Raw genomic sequence first — 20,844 nt, forward strand, 5'->3', positions numbered from 1 at the left:
GATTGTTTTAAATGCCAACTTCAGTTAGTTCTTACATAAACATGCTTTGCAGCACTGAAGCGTAATCAACCAGCCACCACAAGTTATCGGACATTTGAAAACAGCTATAATGAAAATCGACTAGCCACCGCAATCTATCGAACTTTGAAAAATGTTAAGTGAATAATCGATTAATCAGAAATGTTTATTTAATATGATTATATGTATAATATGTATAGATGTATGTATTACTATGTATTTTCATTCAGCGCCGTTCAATATCATTAGAAAACACTTTGCTTACGATTATTCAATATAAAAATATCACTAGTTTCAATGTGATGCACACTGTTGCTCGCAATGCTAATGCTGGCGCCACTTAGAAGCCCGCCGTTGTGGACGTTGTGGCCGTTACGGCCTTCTCTGCAACAGGCGTCGTGACCATCGCCTGATTATCGTATCCTTGCCCATAGCCGATTTCGGTGACCACAGTTGTTGGTGTTGTGCTATTCTCTGCCGGGTAGCGAGTGCTCACCGGCGTTGCCATTGTCAACACAGAGCCCTCGGCAGCGCCTAGTTGTAAAAACAACAATTGTCAATCAATAAAATGGCCAAGTCAGGTAGTCAAATCTACATTTTACCTGCTACACTGTAGATTTGCGAAGGTGCCCGCTCAATGTCACGGTTGAAAGCATTCGGATTCTGTATGGTCATGCCATTGAGCTCCTTTCCATTACTCGGCTGCGTCTTCGACTGCAGCCGGGCCATGCAGCGCTGCAAGCAGCGCTTGACGCCCAGCCAGCGCAGGAACTTAACCATATAATTGATGAATACTAATAATAGGATGATGAACAAAACAATTCGAATCTGATCCAGCTTGGGCACCACCCGATTTTGTATATCGTCTAGCAGAGGATCAAAGCTTTTGTAGGCTGCAAATGAGATTGAGATTATTACATTTTTAGTCCATACTGTTATAATAATATAATTATTATTTGCAGCTGCTGAAAAACGGGGGAGAGAAGAAACAGTTATCTATAGATATCTTATCTGAAATGACAATGCAGATAGATATCCAACTTGAACAGAGCCAATCATTTATTTTCACAATTCCGCCAAAGATTTACTTATGAAAAAAAAACCTGTTAAAAAAAAATGATTAAACAAATACCTGTTAAATTGTCAATTCCATTAATACTGTTTGCGTAGACAGCCAATACAATGAGCTAATCAATTGTTCAAATGCGACGACAATTAACTGTTATGAACTCTAGACGGGAGATGTGCATTGGGAAAACCATAAACAAATGTTTGGCGTATTGCCAACTACATAATACACTGTACATAATTTATCTCTTTGTTTATCTTTCCTATGTAAGCTTTTTAATACCTGCGTTATAAGCTTAGTAGGCGTGACATAAAGGTCAAAGAATTCAATCGAATCTGCTTTCATATATAGCTAACTGGATAACCAATATGCCACCTTTACTCACAAAGAACAGTGAATACGCTCGTATATAAATATTTGCCTATCCAGCTTAGTAGACGTGTCATATAGCTGAAACAATTTAATCAAGTAGCCTTGAATGTATATACATATATTTAACTGCAATAACAAATATGCCTTTTGCTCACATAGAACAGTGTATACAAACACCTAGACTTCCCTATGCACACTTGAATTTCAGCCACAAACTTATGGCAAATCAAACTGTGTTTTATTTGCTTCTTTATGATGCAATGGAAACTTTTCCGTTTGCTAGCAACTCACCTGAACACTCCTTGGCACAGGTGTCCGCATGATAGTTATGTGAGCTGGCATCACAGATGTCGGCGCACGGCATGCAGCTCTCGGCGAACATGGAGCAGTACTCGCTCACTGCATGGCACACCTTGCCATGGCAATCCTGGCCGGAGTCTGCTGCAGGGCCATTGGCTGCGCTCACCAGCGAGAAGCTGGGCAGCAGCGAGGCGCCAATGGAGAGCGAGAGGGGACGCATTTCCCTGCCGGACATCAGATCAGGTCTGGATCTTCTTTGTCTTCAAATTTGTTGTTGTTTCACTTGTTTTTGCAGTTGTGTTGATTCAGTTTTTGTTGTGTTTTACATAACGTTTATTTGCACTGAAGAAGCTGATTTATTTTAGGCACCGCTGCAGTTGTTACCTGTTGTGCTATGATTCATAACTTTGTGGCCTGCCAGCTTCTTGGCAAAGCTTCTTTTTTTTTCTTAATTGTTGACTTCGCTTTGAAAGCGACGAGCGTTGAGTCCAGTTTCAGTTTGAGTGAAGTTTTTGTGCGTGTGTGTGAGTGTGTGTGTAAGCCGCCTTATAAACTAGTTTCACTTGAGCAGAAAAATTGCTGGCTTTATTAACAGATTCCAGACACTTATTATATGTATTAATGCACTTCAATCTCAGGTGTTCACTATTTTGTTTCTAATATATATTGAAAAAAAAAAACCATACCGTTTATTTATTTTATTTTATTTATTTCGGCCTTTTGAGTTATTTGCTTTTGTCTGCCGCAAACGTTTTGCTTTGAGCCACATTCAAGACAAAACTGGCAACAGCAACGATCGCGCTGCCGAATGTTACCAAGCAGAGCTCGAGCCTCACACACACACACATGCACGCTCACTCACACGCACACTCAGTCACAAGCAGGCAGTCAATCGCCGTAGCTAGAAATGCGCTCTCTCTCTCGCTCTCGCTCTCACGCAGACCCTCACTGCGCAAACGACTTGATTCTTGTTTACATTATGGAATGTAGTTGTAAAATGCAAGTGTGTGTGTAAGCGCCCAACTGATTTTCAACTATGCACAGGTTACATATACATAGGTGTATGCATTGGTATGTGACTTCAATTTTGCTTTGAATTTGCGTATTCTTTGAGCCGAGCTTAACTAAATAACCAGCCCTTGAGCAATTTCTAATCATAATTTGAACGTATGTTATGAAAATATGAATTAAAAAATTTTTTGTTATCTAAAGCGCAACGCATTGCAGAAACACGTTGACTCATCTGCATAACAGCGCATCATCATCTGATTTATTTATTTTTATGAATGAACTTCCAGAGGCATTTAAACACTTCTATCAAATAAACAAAATAAGCGAAGAGAAATCAAGTCGATGAGCATTAAATGACAATTATTAAGGAAGCAATGATATCTTAAAGATCTACAAAACATTGAAACTTGTAAATATGTGCAAGCACTTGACGTCATGAGTCAACAAATAACAATATAACACATCTCATTATTGTTGTTTTATTTGTTAGTCAATTGTTGTTATTGCTTTTTAGCCAAAGCAAACAAGTTTGAGTGCTGAGAGTTTTTTGTAGAGTTTTAAAATGCGGTTTGAGAACTGGCTCACGGTGTGTGACTTGGATAAGGGAACAGCTATAAGAACGCTTAAGCATATCAATATTATGTGCTTTAAGAAACGTACAAGTGAAATAAAGAAAAATATCAATACTTAACGTATGAATTACTATTTATTTGAAACCAAGGAATTATTTTTCAAATTTTATTCTCATTCGAATTTTTTCGTCTTTGCTTGGCAGCACTGTTAACTCAAACTGGCAGCTTTTACGCGCTCAGCTATATCGATAGCTTGTGGCAAGTTTAAAATGCTTTAAATAAGCAAAACTGTTTGGAAATAGTTGTTTGGCTCATTCACTAAATTTAATAGAAATCATTCAAGTAAATATTTTTGACGATGTTAATCAAACTGTAATTGCTTTTGGAGTGTTTTTCGATGTCAACGTATTTTGTATACCCAAAAGTGAGTGTAAACTATCGACCTATCGATATGTCAGGCACCAAGCCAGCCATCCCCATTGCCGCATTCGTTGAGCGGCTTTCGCTGTTGAATGAGCTGCGAACGCGTTCATATATTGCATCAGAAGTGCGACGTTGTTTGTCGAACGGGACAGAAAAATTGCAGCTGCTACGCAAAGACGCGCGCGCGCTTTGCTTGTGTTGTGTTTTCGTGAGTGGACATGAGTGTGTGTATGTTGGTGTGAAATTTATAAATAAATCGCGTGGCGTGAAAGTGAAATGCGTTGCAAGCAACATAACTAAACACAAGTGGATTCCACACAACATAAACGAGCGCAGTCAGAGCAACGCAATTAAGTGAAAAATTTCTAAAATTAAAAAAAATCAAAGTTAGGTTTGTTTTTGCTTAATTGTTTATCTATTGAAAGCGACGCGCCGCCGCCGTCGCTCAACTGGAAGGCAAGGTGCGGCAGCATCAAACCGAAACCTGAAACTGAAACTGAGCGAAAGAGAACAAAAACAACAACAACACGTCCTTGAGCTCATAATTAAAACACCTGTTCAACAGCAACAACAACAGAAACTTCAACCTCGGGAAAAGAATTTCACCAAAATCGGCAACAACAACAAAGGAAGATGAACAATTTCACAACAACAACGGCCGCAGTGCCCAAAAAGGACGCACTGCCTCGATCGGGACATGTTAATGAGGGTAAGAGCGAGACAACAACTAAAACAGCAGCAGCTCAGATTTGGCTTGTTGGGCTTCTTTGCCTGACGCAAAAGAGATAGCATATAATTTAAAATGCATTGACGGTCGGGTGTGGGGGAAGGGGAGGGAAAGAGTGTTTCGGTAGACCTGTTCTGAAACAACTATGAAACTATGTCAATTAGTTTAGGGTGAGTTTCAAATGTAGCGCTCTTTATCGTATCACAACGTTTCGCTGTAACAGGAAGTGCCTCATTGACTCGCAGTTCTAATTGCGATGTTAATAAGTTCTGTAATATGTATAATAACACGTTTTCGAATGAAAAACAAAAGAAGAGCAATAAATAGGTCTCAAAGCACTTCAACTCAACTTAACACATAAAATATGATGTGATTGATGCGAGAAATTATATTTTAGCGTTTTTTTTTATATTTGAATTTAAAAAATCTAATATATTTATGTATTTATATAAATATACATGTGTATATTCAAATAATTATTATAAATTTTGTAAATATCTACTTCAGTTTTATGGTAATATTCCAAGAAAAAATTTAGTTAAAGACTAAATATACTTCTATATAAGATATGTAGTGAAAATAGTTGCTTTTAGTGAGTTTAAATATATCATTTAAATATATAGAATACCTATACAACCATTTATTGAGATTCTCAATTTAATAATAAATCAAATAATTGATTGGCCTTTGAACATTTAATCGTATGCTTAAACTCTCCCTCGAGCATATTGTTAATTCCCATTTTCAATACTATAAGTATAAAAATCTAATCTATCACTATCACTAATCTTTTTTGTCAGTCACAAAATAAACGAAACGATCTTAATTATATTAGTAAGCAGCACGATTATTGAGCTTTGTGGTCAAATCTAAACTTATAAGTAAATATTTGCATAAATTAAGAAAGAACTAGACTCTGGAAGAAGTATATATAGCCAAGTTCAATGCGGAAAAGTGGTCAGAGCTCGGATAAAAACGAAACTTTATTAATTTCAGAAACAGAGATGAAAAGAAACGTTACGACATCTGTGACAAAGAGTTGGCAAAAGCTCTCAAGAGATTTCAGTCATAATTTGTTGTTATGCTAATCAAAGCAATTGTTGTTCATCTAACCAAAAACCGAAGAGCCAAAGCCAACGAACTTTCTTTCGGTTTTATTTTCTCATCTTTCTCGAAGGGGCGCACTGTGTGCAATTTAAGTTTTCGAAAGTTTTTTTTTTTTTCCTTTCATGAAACGATAAACAAAAACAATGAGCTGCCAGTCAGCAGGCTACAGCAACAGCGACGACAATAACAACCGACAGACAAATTAAACATCAACTTCCAAAAACATAAAACGCAGAAATTGCTGTTGAAAATAAACAAATGCGGCATAAAATTACGAGGGCTGCTACTAATGTTGCGTAGGGCAAAGTTTTAATATTTTTAAAAGTATTTCGATGCTTTAGGAAATTTTTGTATATATTCATATATTTGAACTAAGCGTAGAAAATCAAGAAAAGCTCTGAATAAAGGGGAGAGAAATAAAATAAATAATATTATCTCAATCTCAATTTTTCTTCTGACTCTCTCCATGTCTGTGTCTATTCTCTCTCTCTCTCTCTATCTCCATTTCTGTGTCTCTTTCTCTCTCTATCTCCATTTCTGTGTCTCTTTCTCTCTATCTGTTTATTTCTCCGTTCTAAATAGAATATGTTGCCAGTCACACTTTGCGCTAGTCTGCTCTGAGAACTTATAGAGCATCCCTCGCCTGCTTATAGTTTACACTATTTGGGGGCTGACTGAAAGCGAAAATCCACACACAGCCGGAGGTGCAAAAATTGTGCCTGAAGCGCTTTCCATTTAATGCAACGAGCTAGATGCAAAAAATACCCCACTCTAAATGTATCTTTGCATTTTAAAGATACGCGCGTGCAGCAGGCAACAGCTGACAGTAGCTGCCGCTAACCCTGCCTCAGCCCACTGCCCCTTGCCCGCGGGCAACTTCTTCGGGCAGCCGCTTCATTTGCGCCCAAGCACGCATAACAAAAGACAAAAGAGAGACCCCCACAATGTGTAGCCACAGCTGCGAGTTGCATGCATTGAGGCTGCCACTCAAATGCTGGCCTCTTTTTCCTTTTTCCATTCTTTGCTTTTTGCCTGACGAACTGGCCGCTGGCGAAGAGGCAGGAATAGGAATAGGAACAGGGACAGGGACAGGCACAGGGACAGGGAGTAGGAGCCAAGGAGCAAAATGAAACAGTCGACAGTTGCTTGACGAGATGCCGGAGCTGCCGGAGCTGCCGAAGCTGCCTCACTGACTGCAGTTTATGTGGCATGTTTTTGTTTTTTTTCTGCTTCCACTACTCTGCGTCTTTGTTGCATGCCACGAATGATTCACTTGTCGGCGACAGGATGTGCAAGTGCCAGAAAGAGGTCTCCACTTGGCTTTACTTAGCGATGCCACCTAAAAGACTCACAATTCCCAATCTCCCGTTCCTGCTAGCTACATAATTGTTTTGGCATACAAAAGGTTTTAAAAGGGTTTTTTTTCTGGTTTTTGTTTTAATATTGCTCAAAGGCTAACTAAAATGAGCGCAGAGTTTAGCTGGAAAGTTGCTTAAACTATATGCTAAGTGAAATTTAGCTGGGACTATACACTTAAAGCTCCAAAAATTCGCATGACACATTTGATGAGAATCTTTAGGCTATATATTCATGATATAGATCATCATACCTCAATCCCAGGCTGCTCTATATGTTTATAAATAATTAATAATTATTGTACATATATAATAATATGTACACATATAATAATTTTCAAGTTTCTCAATTCTCTAATTCATTACAATACGAAGCACAATCTGATCAGGAAGCTGTTAATGTCTATAAACCGGTACTCAAAAAGATTATTCAACTTATCCACTTCGCAACTTTGTTAACATTGCGAACCGATACGCTTACTATATTGAATGTGAAACTCAACGCTATCTTTCCGATAAATATGCTTTTTTAAATATATACAGATAGGATATATACATAAATATGTTTCTTTTTATATTTTCTTTATATATTAAACATTTTTATTTTTTTTTTTTTTTTTTTTTTTTGTATAAAAATGTATTTTTTAAGTATATAGAAGATATCTTATCATATTGATTACTCGGAAAAAATCCAATTGAAGCAATCTGATAGCCTTTTAGAAGATTATTTAATATCAAATAACTCCAGCTCCAACAAGACGTTTAGTTGATCTGATTTTAAGTTCAGATTTCGTTAGTAAATTTATTTTAATTTAATTTAAATTAGGAAGAGAAATATATTGCAAATGATTTAATCAATTATTTGTTTAGAACACGTGTGTGACTTGCTTTCAAGGCAAACTCTTTGCCTGGCTGCGCAAATGGGAAACACGCTCTCTCTTCCTCTTCTTTTTATTAGTTTTCTTTTTTTGTCCGCTAGCTAGTTGCTCACTTTAAGTAGCTCGACTCTTAGCGCGGCACACAATTGTGCTTTGCAAATGTAAAAGTCATATTTGGGGACCTCAATTTCAGAGAAAATTAACGCTAATGGGCTTTACATTTGGCTTTAGCTTAGCGAATGCTTCAGTTGTCTCAGTCGTCAAATATCGAGTTACGCTAATTTGCTAAGTCGAATCCATAATTATTAACGATTTGTTGTGGACACACGTTTAAGCAGCGCTCCTAGCGAATCGTTCAATCGATCAGTCAATCAATCAATCAGCTCACATTTAAAGTGTTTTCAACTGCATAATGAGCTAAATTCTTCCCACAGCTGCAACATCAGCAGCGGCAGCTTCTTATTAACGGCTTTGGCCGTGGCTAAGGTCAATGCTTGGTAACACAATATACACACACACACTCACATGCACACACATGCTGCATCTTTAGCTTGTTTTCTGTGTGTATCCATCAGCTGCAACATTCAAATAGTCAACGTCGCATCTTGTCGGCGTCGCAGCCACATTTTTGTTTGTGGCAAGCGTCTGCTGCTGCCCCCGCTTATGCCTATGCCTATACCTATGGCTATGCCTATGCTGCCTCGTTGGCTCCGTCTGGTGGCATGTTCAACAACCTTGAGTCAGGTTTTTCCACTTTCAGCCGCTAATCAATGCAACAGCGTCGACAGCATTTTTCCTGCTTTTGCTGCCTTTGCCTCTCATAAATTTTCCTTCGACTTTCCAATTCGGGTTTCCACTCGATACCATAGTTTTTCATGTGCAGTATAGCTTGCATATGCATAAATTTTCGTTCAGGTTTTTTGTTTTCTTACCATTTTTACATATCCTCATTCGTTGTGTAACGCTTCATGCGATCCACAGTCCGAACCATTCAAGCGTAGACCGCTATTTGAACTTGGCCAAGGAGAGAGAGCAAGTGAAATTGAAAGAGATGGCTATAGAGAGTGGGGGAGAGATAGAAAGAGAGGAAGAGAGAGAGAGAGAGAGAGAGAGAGATGTGAAAAATCATTGAGGGAAGCCCCACAAAGACAAAGTGCCACAGAGAACCGCAATGCAAAGTGCTGTGAACTGAAAATGAATTTCATGAATTGAATGCACTGTGAAGGTTAATTGAGGTCTGCTATCAAATGTTTTCCATCAAAGGTCTGCGCAGCAAATGCAGGTTGAGGTCTTCAATTTGCTGTACTGTATGAAGATGTAGCACCTGAATATAGGTAGAAAAGTGCAACGCGATACAAGTATATGATATATAATGTATAGATGGCTTAAGGGGACTGAATTCTTAAATTGATGGGGTAAATATTTTAATGTTGGAGTAAAAAGATCAAAGAGATATAATAAATTTGTATAATGGTTATTTTATACACCAAATATATTTGTTTATATATATATAAATAATGATATTAAAAAAACAAATTATATATACATATTATTATTATTAATTATTATAATTATTTATTATAAATATATTTAAATATATTTTTTGTATAGATTTCATTTAAATTTCAGGTCTGTAGAATCTTAAATATGTAATTGTATTACTGTTTTACTAGTATTCCCCGCTTATACACGTTCCCTAGTGGGCATATTTATAAGAGAATGTACATCATACATACATATATATCAAGGAATATATTCTCCACATTTAATTTCTCGTACTTCAAAAATAGAGAAAGGGTTTGCACTCATATGGACGGACGTACGGACTACAGTTCGGGCATTGCATAAAACCAATATACTCCATTTACTTTATGAATGCAATGTGCATTGGTTTTCAAACAATAGCATTTACGAGAATATTAATGGAGCCATTTGTGGTTAGGTGTTAAATAAGTTGTATAAGAAAATATGACGACTTACATATTTAAATATATTAACCTGCGAGACTTAGCTCCAAGTTCTTAAAAAAAAAAAAAAAAAAAAAAAACTATATATATTTTTAAAAAATTTTAAATTTAATATTACACATTTACAAACCTATGATCATTTCACTTCATCATTTTTTCTGCTTATATAATTAATAATTAAGAAACATTAAATCCCCTAGATAGCCAGGTTCTTCCAAATTGTTATGACTTTTTGGGAATTCTTTGATTATTCTTTGGTGTCTGGCAGCTAAGATCTTGACCAAGATCAGCTGACTGTGCCAAAACCCGAATACAATATGTTTTTGCTGTTGGAATTTCAGAGAACTCCGCGTGACGCATGAGACGGGGACTGAGAGTCGTATTCTGTTGACTTACTAACCCGTTCCGAGTGCTCTTGTTGTTATTTCTCTTCCTCTTCTTCCCATTTTGGGCAAGTCAATAAACTGCTGCTGGCGACCCACATTGCAGGCACATGCACCACACACGCACCACCTCTGTGTGTCACTTTTGGTAGGTGCTGGGGTTAACTGTTGTGTGGTGCAAAAAAGGTAAAATGAAAACCCGTTCCGGGCAAGGTAAATACATATGTCTCACAATATATGTGTCGAACAATAAATCAGTTGTCATTATAATATATATATATATATTTTTTTTTTTTGTGATTTGTGTGTGTGTGTTTTTTTTTTATGGCACATCAATGAGTTTTCAGCCGTGCAGGAAATGAAAGGAATTTCAAATTTCTTGTGACAAATGCATTTTTGGTTCTTTTATTGCCGCCAACAGCAGCTGCCGAACAATACTCTATTAGACATATTTGCCATATTTTTAAACTGCCTAGCCCATTTCCTGCTGACGCTTTATGCACAAAACGAACAAAAAAACAAAAAAAATGAGAATTTATTTAACGGCTAGCGCAAAATGTACTGCAAGTTGATTTCCCCATTTGCTGACCAGTCAAAGGCAAAGTTTAACTTATTTTTACCATTTTCGAAACGCGGCCCGTTGTGCATAATAACAAGTAAGTGTTCTAGGTAGTGACATGCACGACTATATATATACTCTGTGAATTTCAGAGGTTTATAATCATAGGGGAAAAGTCTCAAAATAAAATGGCAAAATATATATTTAAAAAAATAAATGTTTAGAAAAACTTTATAAAACAGTTATGAATTTGAATTATGAATTTATTATATATTATATACTATATTATTATTAATATTATATACTAAGAGAATGTGTGTAAAATATTTATTATAATTTTATTGGGTAGTATTTTATAGAATTTTTAGTACAAAAAATGAAAATATGCAGATTAACAAAAAATAAATAAATAAATAAACTTAAAAAAAAAGTAAAATAAAAAAGTAAATTACAAAAAAAAAAAAAATAATAATAATAATAACATAAATTAATAAAAACACTTTTCTTAGGCTAAAATTTTAAAAATTTAGATAATAAAAATATATACATTAAACACAAAATATATAAAACATAAAAAAAAAAAAAAAATTAAAATAACAATTGAACCACAAACTAGCATATCTCAAGGCACACAGCTAGCTACAGGGTATATAAAGCTGCGCTTTAGCGGGGCATTATAAAAAAGCAAAGCAAAGCGCAAAGCGCAAACGAAAGAACAACACAAGAGACTTTGTAAGTAATATGTATGCTGAAAGCACAATAAACACATGCCAATGGAGAGACTGAGCAGTGCTCACCCATGAGGGGACGGAGCAGGAGGGCGGGGCTAATATGTGCATACGAATGCTGGAGTCAGCGCAAATATGTAAGACGAGTCGGGCCCCAACCTGAGCAATCACGCCGAACCGACATCGAGTGGGGCAACAGAGCTTGGAAAAAAGATACTTTTGGTCTTGTTTATGCACAGCAGCAGATATACAAACACAGACAAACACACACACACAGGCACATACTGAGAGTGTTTCATACTTAGGTCAGTGAGAAATCAAATGTAGAAGCGAACAGCTAAATTGATTATGTCTGCAAATACTTTTTTTTTTTCCACAGAGCATGAGAGAAAGGGAGAGAGAGAGAGAAGGGCGCTGGTGCTGCAAGTAAGACACTCGTGCTCTCAGTGCACTTGCACTTCCGCAAATTGCAGTTAATTAAGCAACGTCAACAGCAGCGCCTGCAACTGCAACGGCTGCTGCAGCAGGCAGCTCAGCTTGTCATGCCACATAATTCAACTAGAAGCAAACTAATTCTAATTGCGGGTCAGAGTGCAGCTAATTGCCGAGCGACAGTTTAAAAGTCAAAGAACCTTTAAATTTAACCGAATGCTTGCGAGTGTCAAGCGACTGGGTGTGCGTGTGTGTGTGTAACATTTGAGCAGAGATAAACAACAAGTAGAGTATTGCACTTGGGTATGAGCGATTCTCTAATACTCGTTTAGAGTGTAGCTTTAAGGGAACTAAGATCTGAGGTTAGCCTTAATTGTATAGGAGACAGAAAAAGGCGTGGTCAGCTACTTTAAGTATATATACTTTTAATTTTGATTGACAGCTGAGTCGATGAGACGCTACCTACTAGTAGGCCTCTAAAAATGTTTACTCTTACTACTACTACTACTACTATTATTACTCCTATTGCCAAAATTAGGTAGTACCCTAGGACTACTAGTTTTTCAACTGCTACTATATATCTACTTCTGATATGCCTTCTAATATTACCCCTACTACTAGCACTACTACTCCTATTTATATTACTACTATTTCTACTCCTATTGTCACCACTAGCTTTACTACCTTTAATATATTGAGCATGTTAAACAGTTGAACAACATATGACATCTGCTCATCCCATATTTGCGAAAAATATATATTTATAAATATGCAACACCTATCCAATGATCTCTTCACTATAATCTTAACACGTATTTTGACTCAGATATCCATGAATATACATATGTATACAATGTTTCAAGTTTCAGAAATTGAATACAAAAATGCCCGTCTCAGTCGGTAAACAAGAGCATAAAAGCTGAATGAAATATCAGACTCGTTTGTTAATGAAAATTAATGAGATATGTTTGGCTGTCAGAATATCTGTCTGAGAATGATATAAGGGTATTTGTGTATCGTATGTTGATATATACTAGGAAAAAGAAATGGGAGAACCGAATATTAATGTTGAATATTTAAAGTTTAATAAACCAGACTCGAAGAGGATTAATGTGAAACGCATGAGAATAGAATTACTAGAAGAATAATATTAATGAAATATTATTATTGACAAATTAAAGTTCAACTAACTTTAAATTAGAAAAGTAAAACTAGATGAGTAAGCAAATACATTTAATTTTATCTCATTGGATAGCTCTGTCACATCTCATTAGAAAGAAGTTTTAATAACTTTCTTCTCAGCACAAACGAGCGAAAGTCGCAGCAATTTTAACAAATTCACATTAACAAGCGGAAAAAATAGTGGAAAGCTGGATGATATTTATAGAAAATAAACGATTCAGAATATATAAGCGAAGAGGATTCTCATTTACTCACAGATGGTTCGAATGAAGCAGCCTCGAGAAAAACTACTCAATAAAGGCGAGCCAATAAATCTAGTTAACTTTGCAACAGCTTGAAGCAACAGATGCGATACAGAGAGAAAGAGAGAGACAGAGAGAGAGAGAGAGACTTGAGCTTCAGTTCGACTTTCGTATGGCACTTTCCATTTTATAAATCATACGCAATTTTAGTTGATAGAGCTTTGCCCAAAGCAACCAATTACCAACTGCTCCGCGACTAATGATAAATGACAGCGAGGCACAAACATAAACACAGACAGGGGCAGGGGCAGAGGCAAAGGCAGATACAACAACAAGAACAACAACAAACGTTGCTACTTGTAAGCTGACAATCAAACAAACACAAAAAAAAAGAAGAAAGAAAGAAAGAAGAAAAATTCTCTACACACTCAGATAATTAAAACTAAATTTTTGTTCCACGCTTTCGCTTATCAACGAAGCAAGATCTTAGTGCCCCATCAAATCGATCAAAAGCTGACATCCGCTGACTGCCCCCGCCCCCAATAGCCGCACTTCATCCCCGCCCCCACTTGTGTGAGGCCTGAGGCCTATCTGGAGTTACATCGAAATGCATTTCCGTGAAACGCAACGACCATGTGCATCCTCAATGGAATGCCTTTGTTCAGGATCCCCGCCTTCTGCTTGCCACTTCACTCCCGAGACGTGACTCATCGCAGTTTATTTATTTTTCTACGTTTTTCTTCTTATGGCTTACTACGAGATTATAATGTGCTCTTGCGGTGCTTCATTAGATTCCGATTCGGTTTGGGTAATTTGATAGGCTTAGCGATTGGGAGCATGCATTAAAATATCAGTTGCCGTTTAGTAGATATTTTCCAATAAACTGTATATCTAATGAATGTGGTAATGGAAGGGTATATAGGCTTGCGTTTCGTGTCTGATGGAGGCGGAGTCTTTGATTGAAGGGAGTAGGTTAATTTACGGTTTCAAGTTTCATAATTTGTTTCTTTCTCAAGCTATCAATAAGTCATCTAACTTCATGGTTGATTTCTAATTAGATCAACATTTATTTTAATTTTTTAAATTCTGAGATATTTCAAATACAAAAAAAAATCCTGAGTAGATTTTTAATAATTGAAACAAAAGCATTTGTATGGGCCATGTGCTTAGAATAAATTAAAATTAAATTTCCTTCTTAAATTGATTTATAGACTTCCCTATAAACTCATTTCTCATTTTCCTTTTTATAGGATTATTAGCTAAGGCAAACCAATTGGATATAGTCCAAGCAGATTCTCTCCATAAAATTTCCATTTTATATATGTGTATTTTATTTTCAAATCAAAATATAAAATATTTATTACTTCCGCTTCAATTTATATGCGCATAAAAATATGTTTGTCAAGATTTAAAAATTTGATAAACACTGAAATTTATTCAAGAACAGAGTGTGATATTTTTCATATCATAATATTCTGAATATAATGTAATCTAGTATAAAGAAGCTGTATATCTGTTAGCATCTTGCAGGGTATGCTTTAGTCAGTCAAAAAGTCTCCTACTTCCTTTTTTATGGCTAGTAATCAAGCTGGGCGAGCTGCCACTTTATGGCCGAGCCATCAAAAGGTGATTAGAGCAAACCTTAATAACTTCAGCATCTTCTCGATTTCCCTTTTCAGTTTGCAAGGAATGGCTCGTGCGTGAGGACGGCGCCCTGGCCTACAAGCTGCAGTCCCAGGAGAGTAAGTGCTTTAGCCTTTTTTTTCTACAACATTAGATTGCACTTTAATGCCCTCTCCCTCTCACGCCCTCTCTCTCTATGCAGTTAACGACTTTTATAAGGGCAATCGGTACAGGAATGCAACGGTGCGCGAAGATTTCCCCACGGCGCTGCACGAGCAAATTAAGGAAACGGAACAGGCCCAGCGGCAGGTGGAGGCCTATCGAAGACGCCTGACAGAGCAGTAAGAATATATTAGGTTCTTCAGCTTTTCACTATGTTTTACTAATGTGAACTCTCTTTATGTGGCAGGGAGGAGCATGATAAACGTGTGGCCAAAGAGATCGCCGAGAAGCTGGAACGAGATTTGCAGGAACAGCAGCAAAAGGAGCTGCAGCAAAGCGAACTAATTGCACAGAAAATGCAGGTGATGAGCAGAGAGATTACCAGAAAAACTAATCTTGGATGATGTAGTAAAATAAAAATAGATGGACAATGTGAAAAATTAATATGATAATGATGAATTGAATAGTAGAATAAAAAAGTGTAGGAAAAATGTATATTAGATTTCAGAAAGTACTTATACAAAAATGTATGTGTGAAGAAAAACTTAAGAAGACTGTATTATATATATATGTATATTGAAGGAATTGAAAAAAGTATGAGAAGAAAGTATAAGAAGAATGTAAATAATAAGAATTACTAGTAGGTAGACTATAGAAAAATTTTACTCCAATTGGGGCAATACGATTCACAATGTTGTTCCTGTTGGCAAACTCTTTGATATATGTACATATATAGACTATATGACTTAATGATGCATTGAGTCAAAACGTAAATTGAATCATTGAAAATTATCTATTACCTATTACTTTCGTACATAGATTAGCTAAATTTTTGGTTCCAGTTTAAATAACTCTAGTCGTTTCTTTAAAATATAATCCGCATTTAAAATCTGTCACGCAACTAATCTGTAATAATTGCAGGAGATCTATGTGAATCTGCCGCCGGTGCCGCCGCCAGCAACACGCGACAAGAGCCGCCCGCCGCCGCGACCAGCCAAAGCAAGTATACACCAGCAACAGCTGCAACTGCAACACGAATCGAATAGCAGAGTCGAGCCCAGCACCTCACAGCAAGCTAGATATCTCAGTCAGCAGCAGCAGCAGCAGCCACTGCTGCTGCAGCAGCAGCACTTTTCACAAACAGACAACTATGTAGGATTGTCGCTTATACCAAATATTGTTGATGTGCCAGCAGCAGCAGCAGCTGCTATCACACCCACTAGACAAAAAACACAGCCACAACACAATCAGCTGTTGGTGAGTGATGCTGAGCACACGCCAACAACAATTGCACCGCAGCAACAAGCACGCCACCATCACGCACATCAGCAACAACATCAATCAGCACGTCGTTTAGCACCAACAACACCAACACCAACATCTACATCTCCATCTGCATCTACATTGCACAGCACTACATCTCAGCACACACCCACACAGAACAGCATCAATCATCAGGCAGCTGACATAGACGAGCTGGTGGACTATGCCGATGTTGCTGACAGCATACGCGGCCCGTCAGCAACGGCAGTCGCTGCAGCTGCTGCAGCAGCAACTGTTGTCGACTCAGCCATGCCGCAGCGCTCGGCCTCACACGAAAACTTACTGCGTACCGAACCGCAATTTCAGAAACTATCGCCGGAGAAGTACGATCAGATGGTGGGCAACTTTGCGCTGGGCAGCGCAAAGGCCGTCGAGCGGCACATGCAACAGCATGCGGACGACATTGAGCTCTATGTGGACCCCTGTGACTATGCCAGCCTGCGCGAGATTGGACTGCCGCCCGAGGAGCTGCACGAGCTGAGCAAAAAGCTCAAGCAGGAGCAGAAGGATGAGGTGCATATACATCTACATCAAATACGCTACAGTATTACTAATGTCCTTTGCTTTCTTCTAGTTGCTCGCGCGTCGCCTGCAGGCCATTGAGAGCAAGGATAGCGCGCTTCAGGAGCAACGCGATCGCATGCTGGCCATCGAGGCGCAGGACAAAGAACTCGCCAAGATGCTGCAGGAGCGCGTAAGTTGAACAAATCGGAAATGTATTTATATTTAGTATTTAGCAATCCTAATCCTATTGTTACACTGTACATAATTTATTATATATACTTCTTGTTCCAAGTACGGAAAAAACATATTCAAATTACGGAAACTCAAAATTTCTGCAGTTAAGGTAAAGGAAATGAGTAGAATTTTGTATGCTTAACTGAAGTAGGTTCATGCTGATGCAGCTAGTTGTTCATTTCAGTCAATAGGCATGAGCAGTATTATTAGGATATCGATGAAAGACTATGAATAGTAGATGTAGATCAAATATAATAGAAAAATCGCTCAAGGGACCATCGCTATAGCCAGAAGACGCTATAACCATATATGTTTGTTCATATAAGTTGCCAGGGAACAAGAATTGTTGTCGCCATAACCGGATTTTACTGTATACATATTATATAATGCTTTAGCGGATATGAGTTCTATGACTTTCTCTATATGTTTATCTATACACTATAAAAAATAGTGTACTATTTTATCTTTTAATGGATCTCTAGAGTTTTATGCAACTATAGGGTATCAAAATGTCACCTACAATTCAGTATTCGATATGATTTTCTATAAATGATCTGTATTAACTAAAACCTTGTCATAGACTGTTCTCACTTGGGCCTTGTGTAAAAGTTTTACTTAGCATTTAAATTGAAGTATAAAAAGTCTGAAAAATACCTGAAAATATATTTTAAATATATTATATATTAATCTGAATGAATATCCATTAAATATTATTTTCGAAATATATAGAATAATACTTAATAACTTTTATTTTACATGCGATTTTAAATGAATATATATTTGCCGTTCCATTAAACAAGTTTTTTCTTCAAATATTTAATTCCAATCAGAAACTTCGATTCTCAATAATTTTTTAGTAACCTCAATCATCTTTTAAGCTTTACATAATGAAATATTTTAACATAAAATTAGTTGCAGATATAATCATTAAAAATGTGAATATGTATTGTAATTTCAAAATCTGTGTATCTAAACAAAACTAATTCATCTTGTTCGCCTTCTGCAGGAGAAAGCCAAAGTGAAACGCGCCAAGGAAAAGGCGCGCCTGCGCAAATCCCAGCAAAAGGAGGCAGCAGCCGGCGCTGGTGCTGGAGCCAATGGCGTAAACAGTTTGCTCTGCGGCACAAATGGCTCGCATTGCGGTCCGTTACTGGCACTGCCGCAGGACTGCATGTCCGCGTCGCAAATCCAAACGCCAAACGATATCGATGTGGAAGCCTATTCAAATCCGATAGATGTGCTCAACAGCAGCCGATCTGAGCAGCGCCAGCCGAATGGCACACTGACCAATGGCAGCCTGACCAGGGACAGCAGCTCCTCGCACGGCTCCATGCAGCGGCAGCAGCGCCAGGCGGCCGCAGCCGCCAGCAGCCTGACACGCGGCGATGATGACATCTATACGCTGCCCGTGGACAGCTGCCGGCCGGGGCATCAGCGACCCATCTCTTTGCATTTGACTGCCGATGCGCTGCAGCAGCAGCAGCAGCAACATAATTCCATGACGCGGTAAATTATCTAATTAACGATCTCTACGGCCATTTAGTAAAGGTATTTATCCTTTCTCTACTTTCAGTTCGGAGCACTATGGCTCGGAGGCGGGGTCTCATGACAGCACGCTGTCCAGCGGGCACGATGTCTCGCCGCATCTCAAGTACTCCAAATCCGGCAACTTTGGTATATATGTATTTAACTGCCTGCTCAGTAATCAGCTGCTTTATAATAATCCATCTCACTATCTGTAGATCAAAGTGCCAGCCCTACGCCGCCTTACATGCCAATTCAAGGTACGCGACGATCAAATTCAAGTGAAGATCGTAAAAAGAAGTCCAAGGACAACAAGTGCACGCATCAGTGAAGCCGCCCCGCGATCATAGCATATAGCTGATCTTTACTATATATACATATACTTACATCGTACATTTTGTATGCTCGCTCTCTCTTTCACACACACTTATTGCAAACGACAATGAAATTGTTTAGCTCACATCAAGCTTCATCATATACAATATTCACAACTTGAACTAGTTTAGTTTGTAGTTTTTAGATAAGCTTTATTTTAATCCATTGTTGTGTGTATCGCATCTGTTAACAGACAACTCAACTTTGGGTTTACAATAAATGTTTGTTAATAAGCATAAAAATGTTAATTGTGTTTTGGTTTTGTTAAAATCTGTTGATTTTTGGCTTGGAGGATTACAAATAAAGGATTTTGGTATAATTTATCTATTTGAATTATGAATTGAATAATTCAATTAACAGCTTTGTATTACACTCTAATTAGGTCCTAGGTATTATTAAATATTGTGATGAATTATGAACGCCAGTCTTTCCAATGAAGAGTCCAAAATTTAACCAGTTGATCCCATAACACTGCTTTAAATGTTTCCTATGTCCGTTTCATAATTTGATGACATGTTGTGCCTATAATAAGAAATTTTGTATTAATTAAGAGGGTCAATTAAATATACTACACATAGTAAGTATATACAGTTCCGCGCATTTGAATAGGTTGATCTCATCAATGAACGCTCTAATTCGAACGAAATAATTTCCGTAATATTAAAAAATTAATCAGCTATGACGTAGAATAGTTTCAACCTAATATATCGTCAAACTTATTCAAGTGCGTGAAACTTAAGGACTATATCATCATGTGTATTCTGATATAATATATAAGTTTTCATTGAAATTTCAAAAATTGCTAAAGATTAGCTCTTTTAATAAAAAAAGAAATGCAAATATGCAACAGATCATGTCAGTATAGACGACTTCTTTTGAGAGTCTTTTCATTAGATGATCGGTAAATTTGATATAATTCAAAATATAAATTTTTTTTTTTTTTGAATTCATTCTATTTTTAGATAATAATCACAAATTTCCACTAATATTTAATATATTAAAGTCTACCCATACTTACATTTATAAACAAATGCAGATACCTTCATATCCAGTTCGACACATCATAGACAGCATACTTCACACATTCACACCTGGATAGCATGAAAAAGTCGTTTAAAATAAAATAGCTTATGGAATGGAATGTCTTGTTTCAAATATACATATATACAAACGTTGTTAGCCCATATAGACATATCCAGTTAGACATATTTATATGTAGATTGAGCTCGATGTGTACTTTTTACTAACATCAGCAAGTTTGCGTCCAATACCGGAGATCAAAACTTGTGAAACTGGTATTAAAAGTCACAAGTTAGGGTCTCAGGGAATCAGCCATACAAACATTTGCACATGTCACTAATACCAATGTGTAATATGCAAGTGAATTTCTTATGATTACAGATCGATAATATGTATAATAATAATGTGAAAACACTTTCGCACAAATACACAAACACACAAATATATAATAAATAGGTAATCAGTGAGTGAGAGAGAACACATTGTATGGCTGGGCGAGTGTGTGTGGGATGTCTTTGCGGCTTATAGTCAAGCAAAGAAAGCTAGCACGCTGTATAGTATGGTCTATAAGTACTACTATACAACCTACTACCTCAATTTGCCAGAGAGAAAAAGGTCCTTGGTGTAGTCCTTTTTGCTTGCTTGGTTTATGTCAGTTGGTTTTTAGGTTTACATTTTCAGAACATAATCGTTAATCGAATTGAACAAAAAAGAAAAACCAACAGCAACGAAAGAAAAAACTTAAAGAGAATTG

The 20,844-nt window shown here is 37.1% G+C and overlaps 2 protein-coding genes across 8 annotated transcripts; one reads left to right on the forward strand and one right to left on the reverse strand.

The window, feature by feature from the left end:
• Nucleotides 1-152: 152 nt before the first annotated feature.
• On the reverse strand, nucleotides 153-2,542 carry LOC6576105 (protein grindelwald). The gene is made up of 3 exons (XM_002002072.4): nucleotides 1,751-2,542; nucleotides 621-911; nucleotides 153-552 (listed from the first exon to the last, which is right to left on the reverse strand). Exons 1-3 carry the CDS (start codon nucleotides 1,992-1,994, stop codon nucleotides 359-361), a joined length of 729 nt encoding a protein of 242 aa, XP_002002108.1. The 5' UTR covers nucleotides 1,995-2,542; the 3' UTR covers nucleotides 153-358.
• A 1,278-nt stretch (nucleotides 2,543-3,820) lies between these two features.
• On the forward strand, nucleotides 3,821-19,393 carry LOC6576106 (LIM and SH3 domain protein Lasp). 7 transcript variants are annotated; one of them, XM_015164981.3, is made up of 11 exons: nucleotides 3,821-4,474; nucleotides 15,005-15,067; nucleotides 15,151-15,289; nucleotides 15,358-15,472; nucleotides 16,032-16,367; nucleotides 16,740-16,946; nucleotides 17,008-17,127; nucleotides 17,230-17,280; nucleotides 18,178-18,677; nucleotides 18,745-18,853; nucleotides 18,914-19,393. In XM_015164981.3, the coding sequence occupies exons 1-11, from the start codon at nucleotides 4,399-4,401 to the stop codon at nucleotides 19,043-19,045; spliced, it is 1,848 nt and encodes a 615-aa protein (XP_015020467.1). In that variant the 5' UTR covers nucleotides 3,821-4,398; the 3' UTR covers nucleotides 19,046-19,393. The 7 variants fall into 7 exon arrangements, with proteins under 7 accessions (XP_015020467.1, XP_015020469.1, XP_015020471.1 ...); XM_015164983.3 differs by having other exon boundaries at nucleotides 16,032-16,109; XM_015164980.3 differs by having other exon boundaries at nucleotides 3,822-4,474; nucleotides 16,032-16,109; nucleotides 18,745-18,845.
• The last annotated feature ends 1,451 nt before the right edge of the window (nucleotides 19,394-20,844 follow it).

This window comes from Drosophila mojavensis, unplaced genomic scaffold, assembly GCF_018153725.1.
Source record: "Drosophila mojavensis isolate 15081-1352.22 unplaced genomic scaffold, ASM1815372v1 contig_36, whole genome shotgun sequence".
Taxonomy (NCBI): domain Eukaryota; kingdom Metazoa; phylum Arthropoda; class Insecta; order Diptera; family Drosophilidae; genus Drosophila; species Drosophila mojavensis.

Excerpts from the sequence above, each read along its gene's own strand:
- LOC6576105 (XM_002002072.4), bottom strand. The coding sequence starts at position 1,994 with ATGTCCGGCAGGGAAATGCGTCCCCTCTCGCTCTCCATTGGCGCCTCG. Across the intron at positions 912-1,750 it reads CTGTGCCAAGGAGTGTTCAG|CCTACAAAAGCTTTGATCCT; the intron begins GTGAGTTGCTAG and ends TCTCATTTGCAG. Across the intron at positions 553-620 it reads GCAAATCTACAGTGTAGCAG|GCGCTGCCGAGGGCTCTGTG; the intron begins GTAAAATGTAGA and ends TTTTACAACTAG.
- LOC6576106 (XM_015164985.3), top strand. The coding sequence starts at position 4,399 with ATGAACAATTTCACAACAACAACGGCCGCAGTGCCCAAAAAGGACGCA. Across the intron at positions 4,475-15,004 it reads ATCGGGACATGTTAATGAGG|TTTGCAAGGAATGGCTCGTG; the intron begins GTAAGAGCGAGA and ends TTCCCTTTTCAG. Across the intron at positions 17,128-17,229 it reads CCAAGATGCTGCAGGAGCGC|TACGGAAAAAACATATTCAA; the intron begins GTAAGTTGAACA and ends TCTTGTTCCAAG.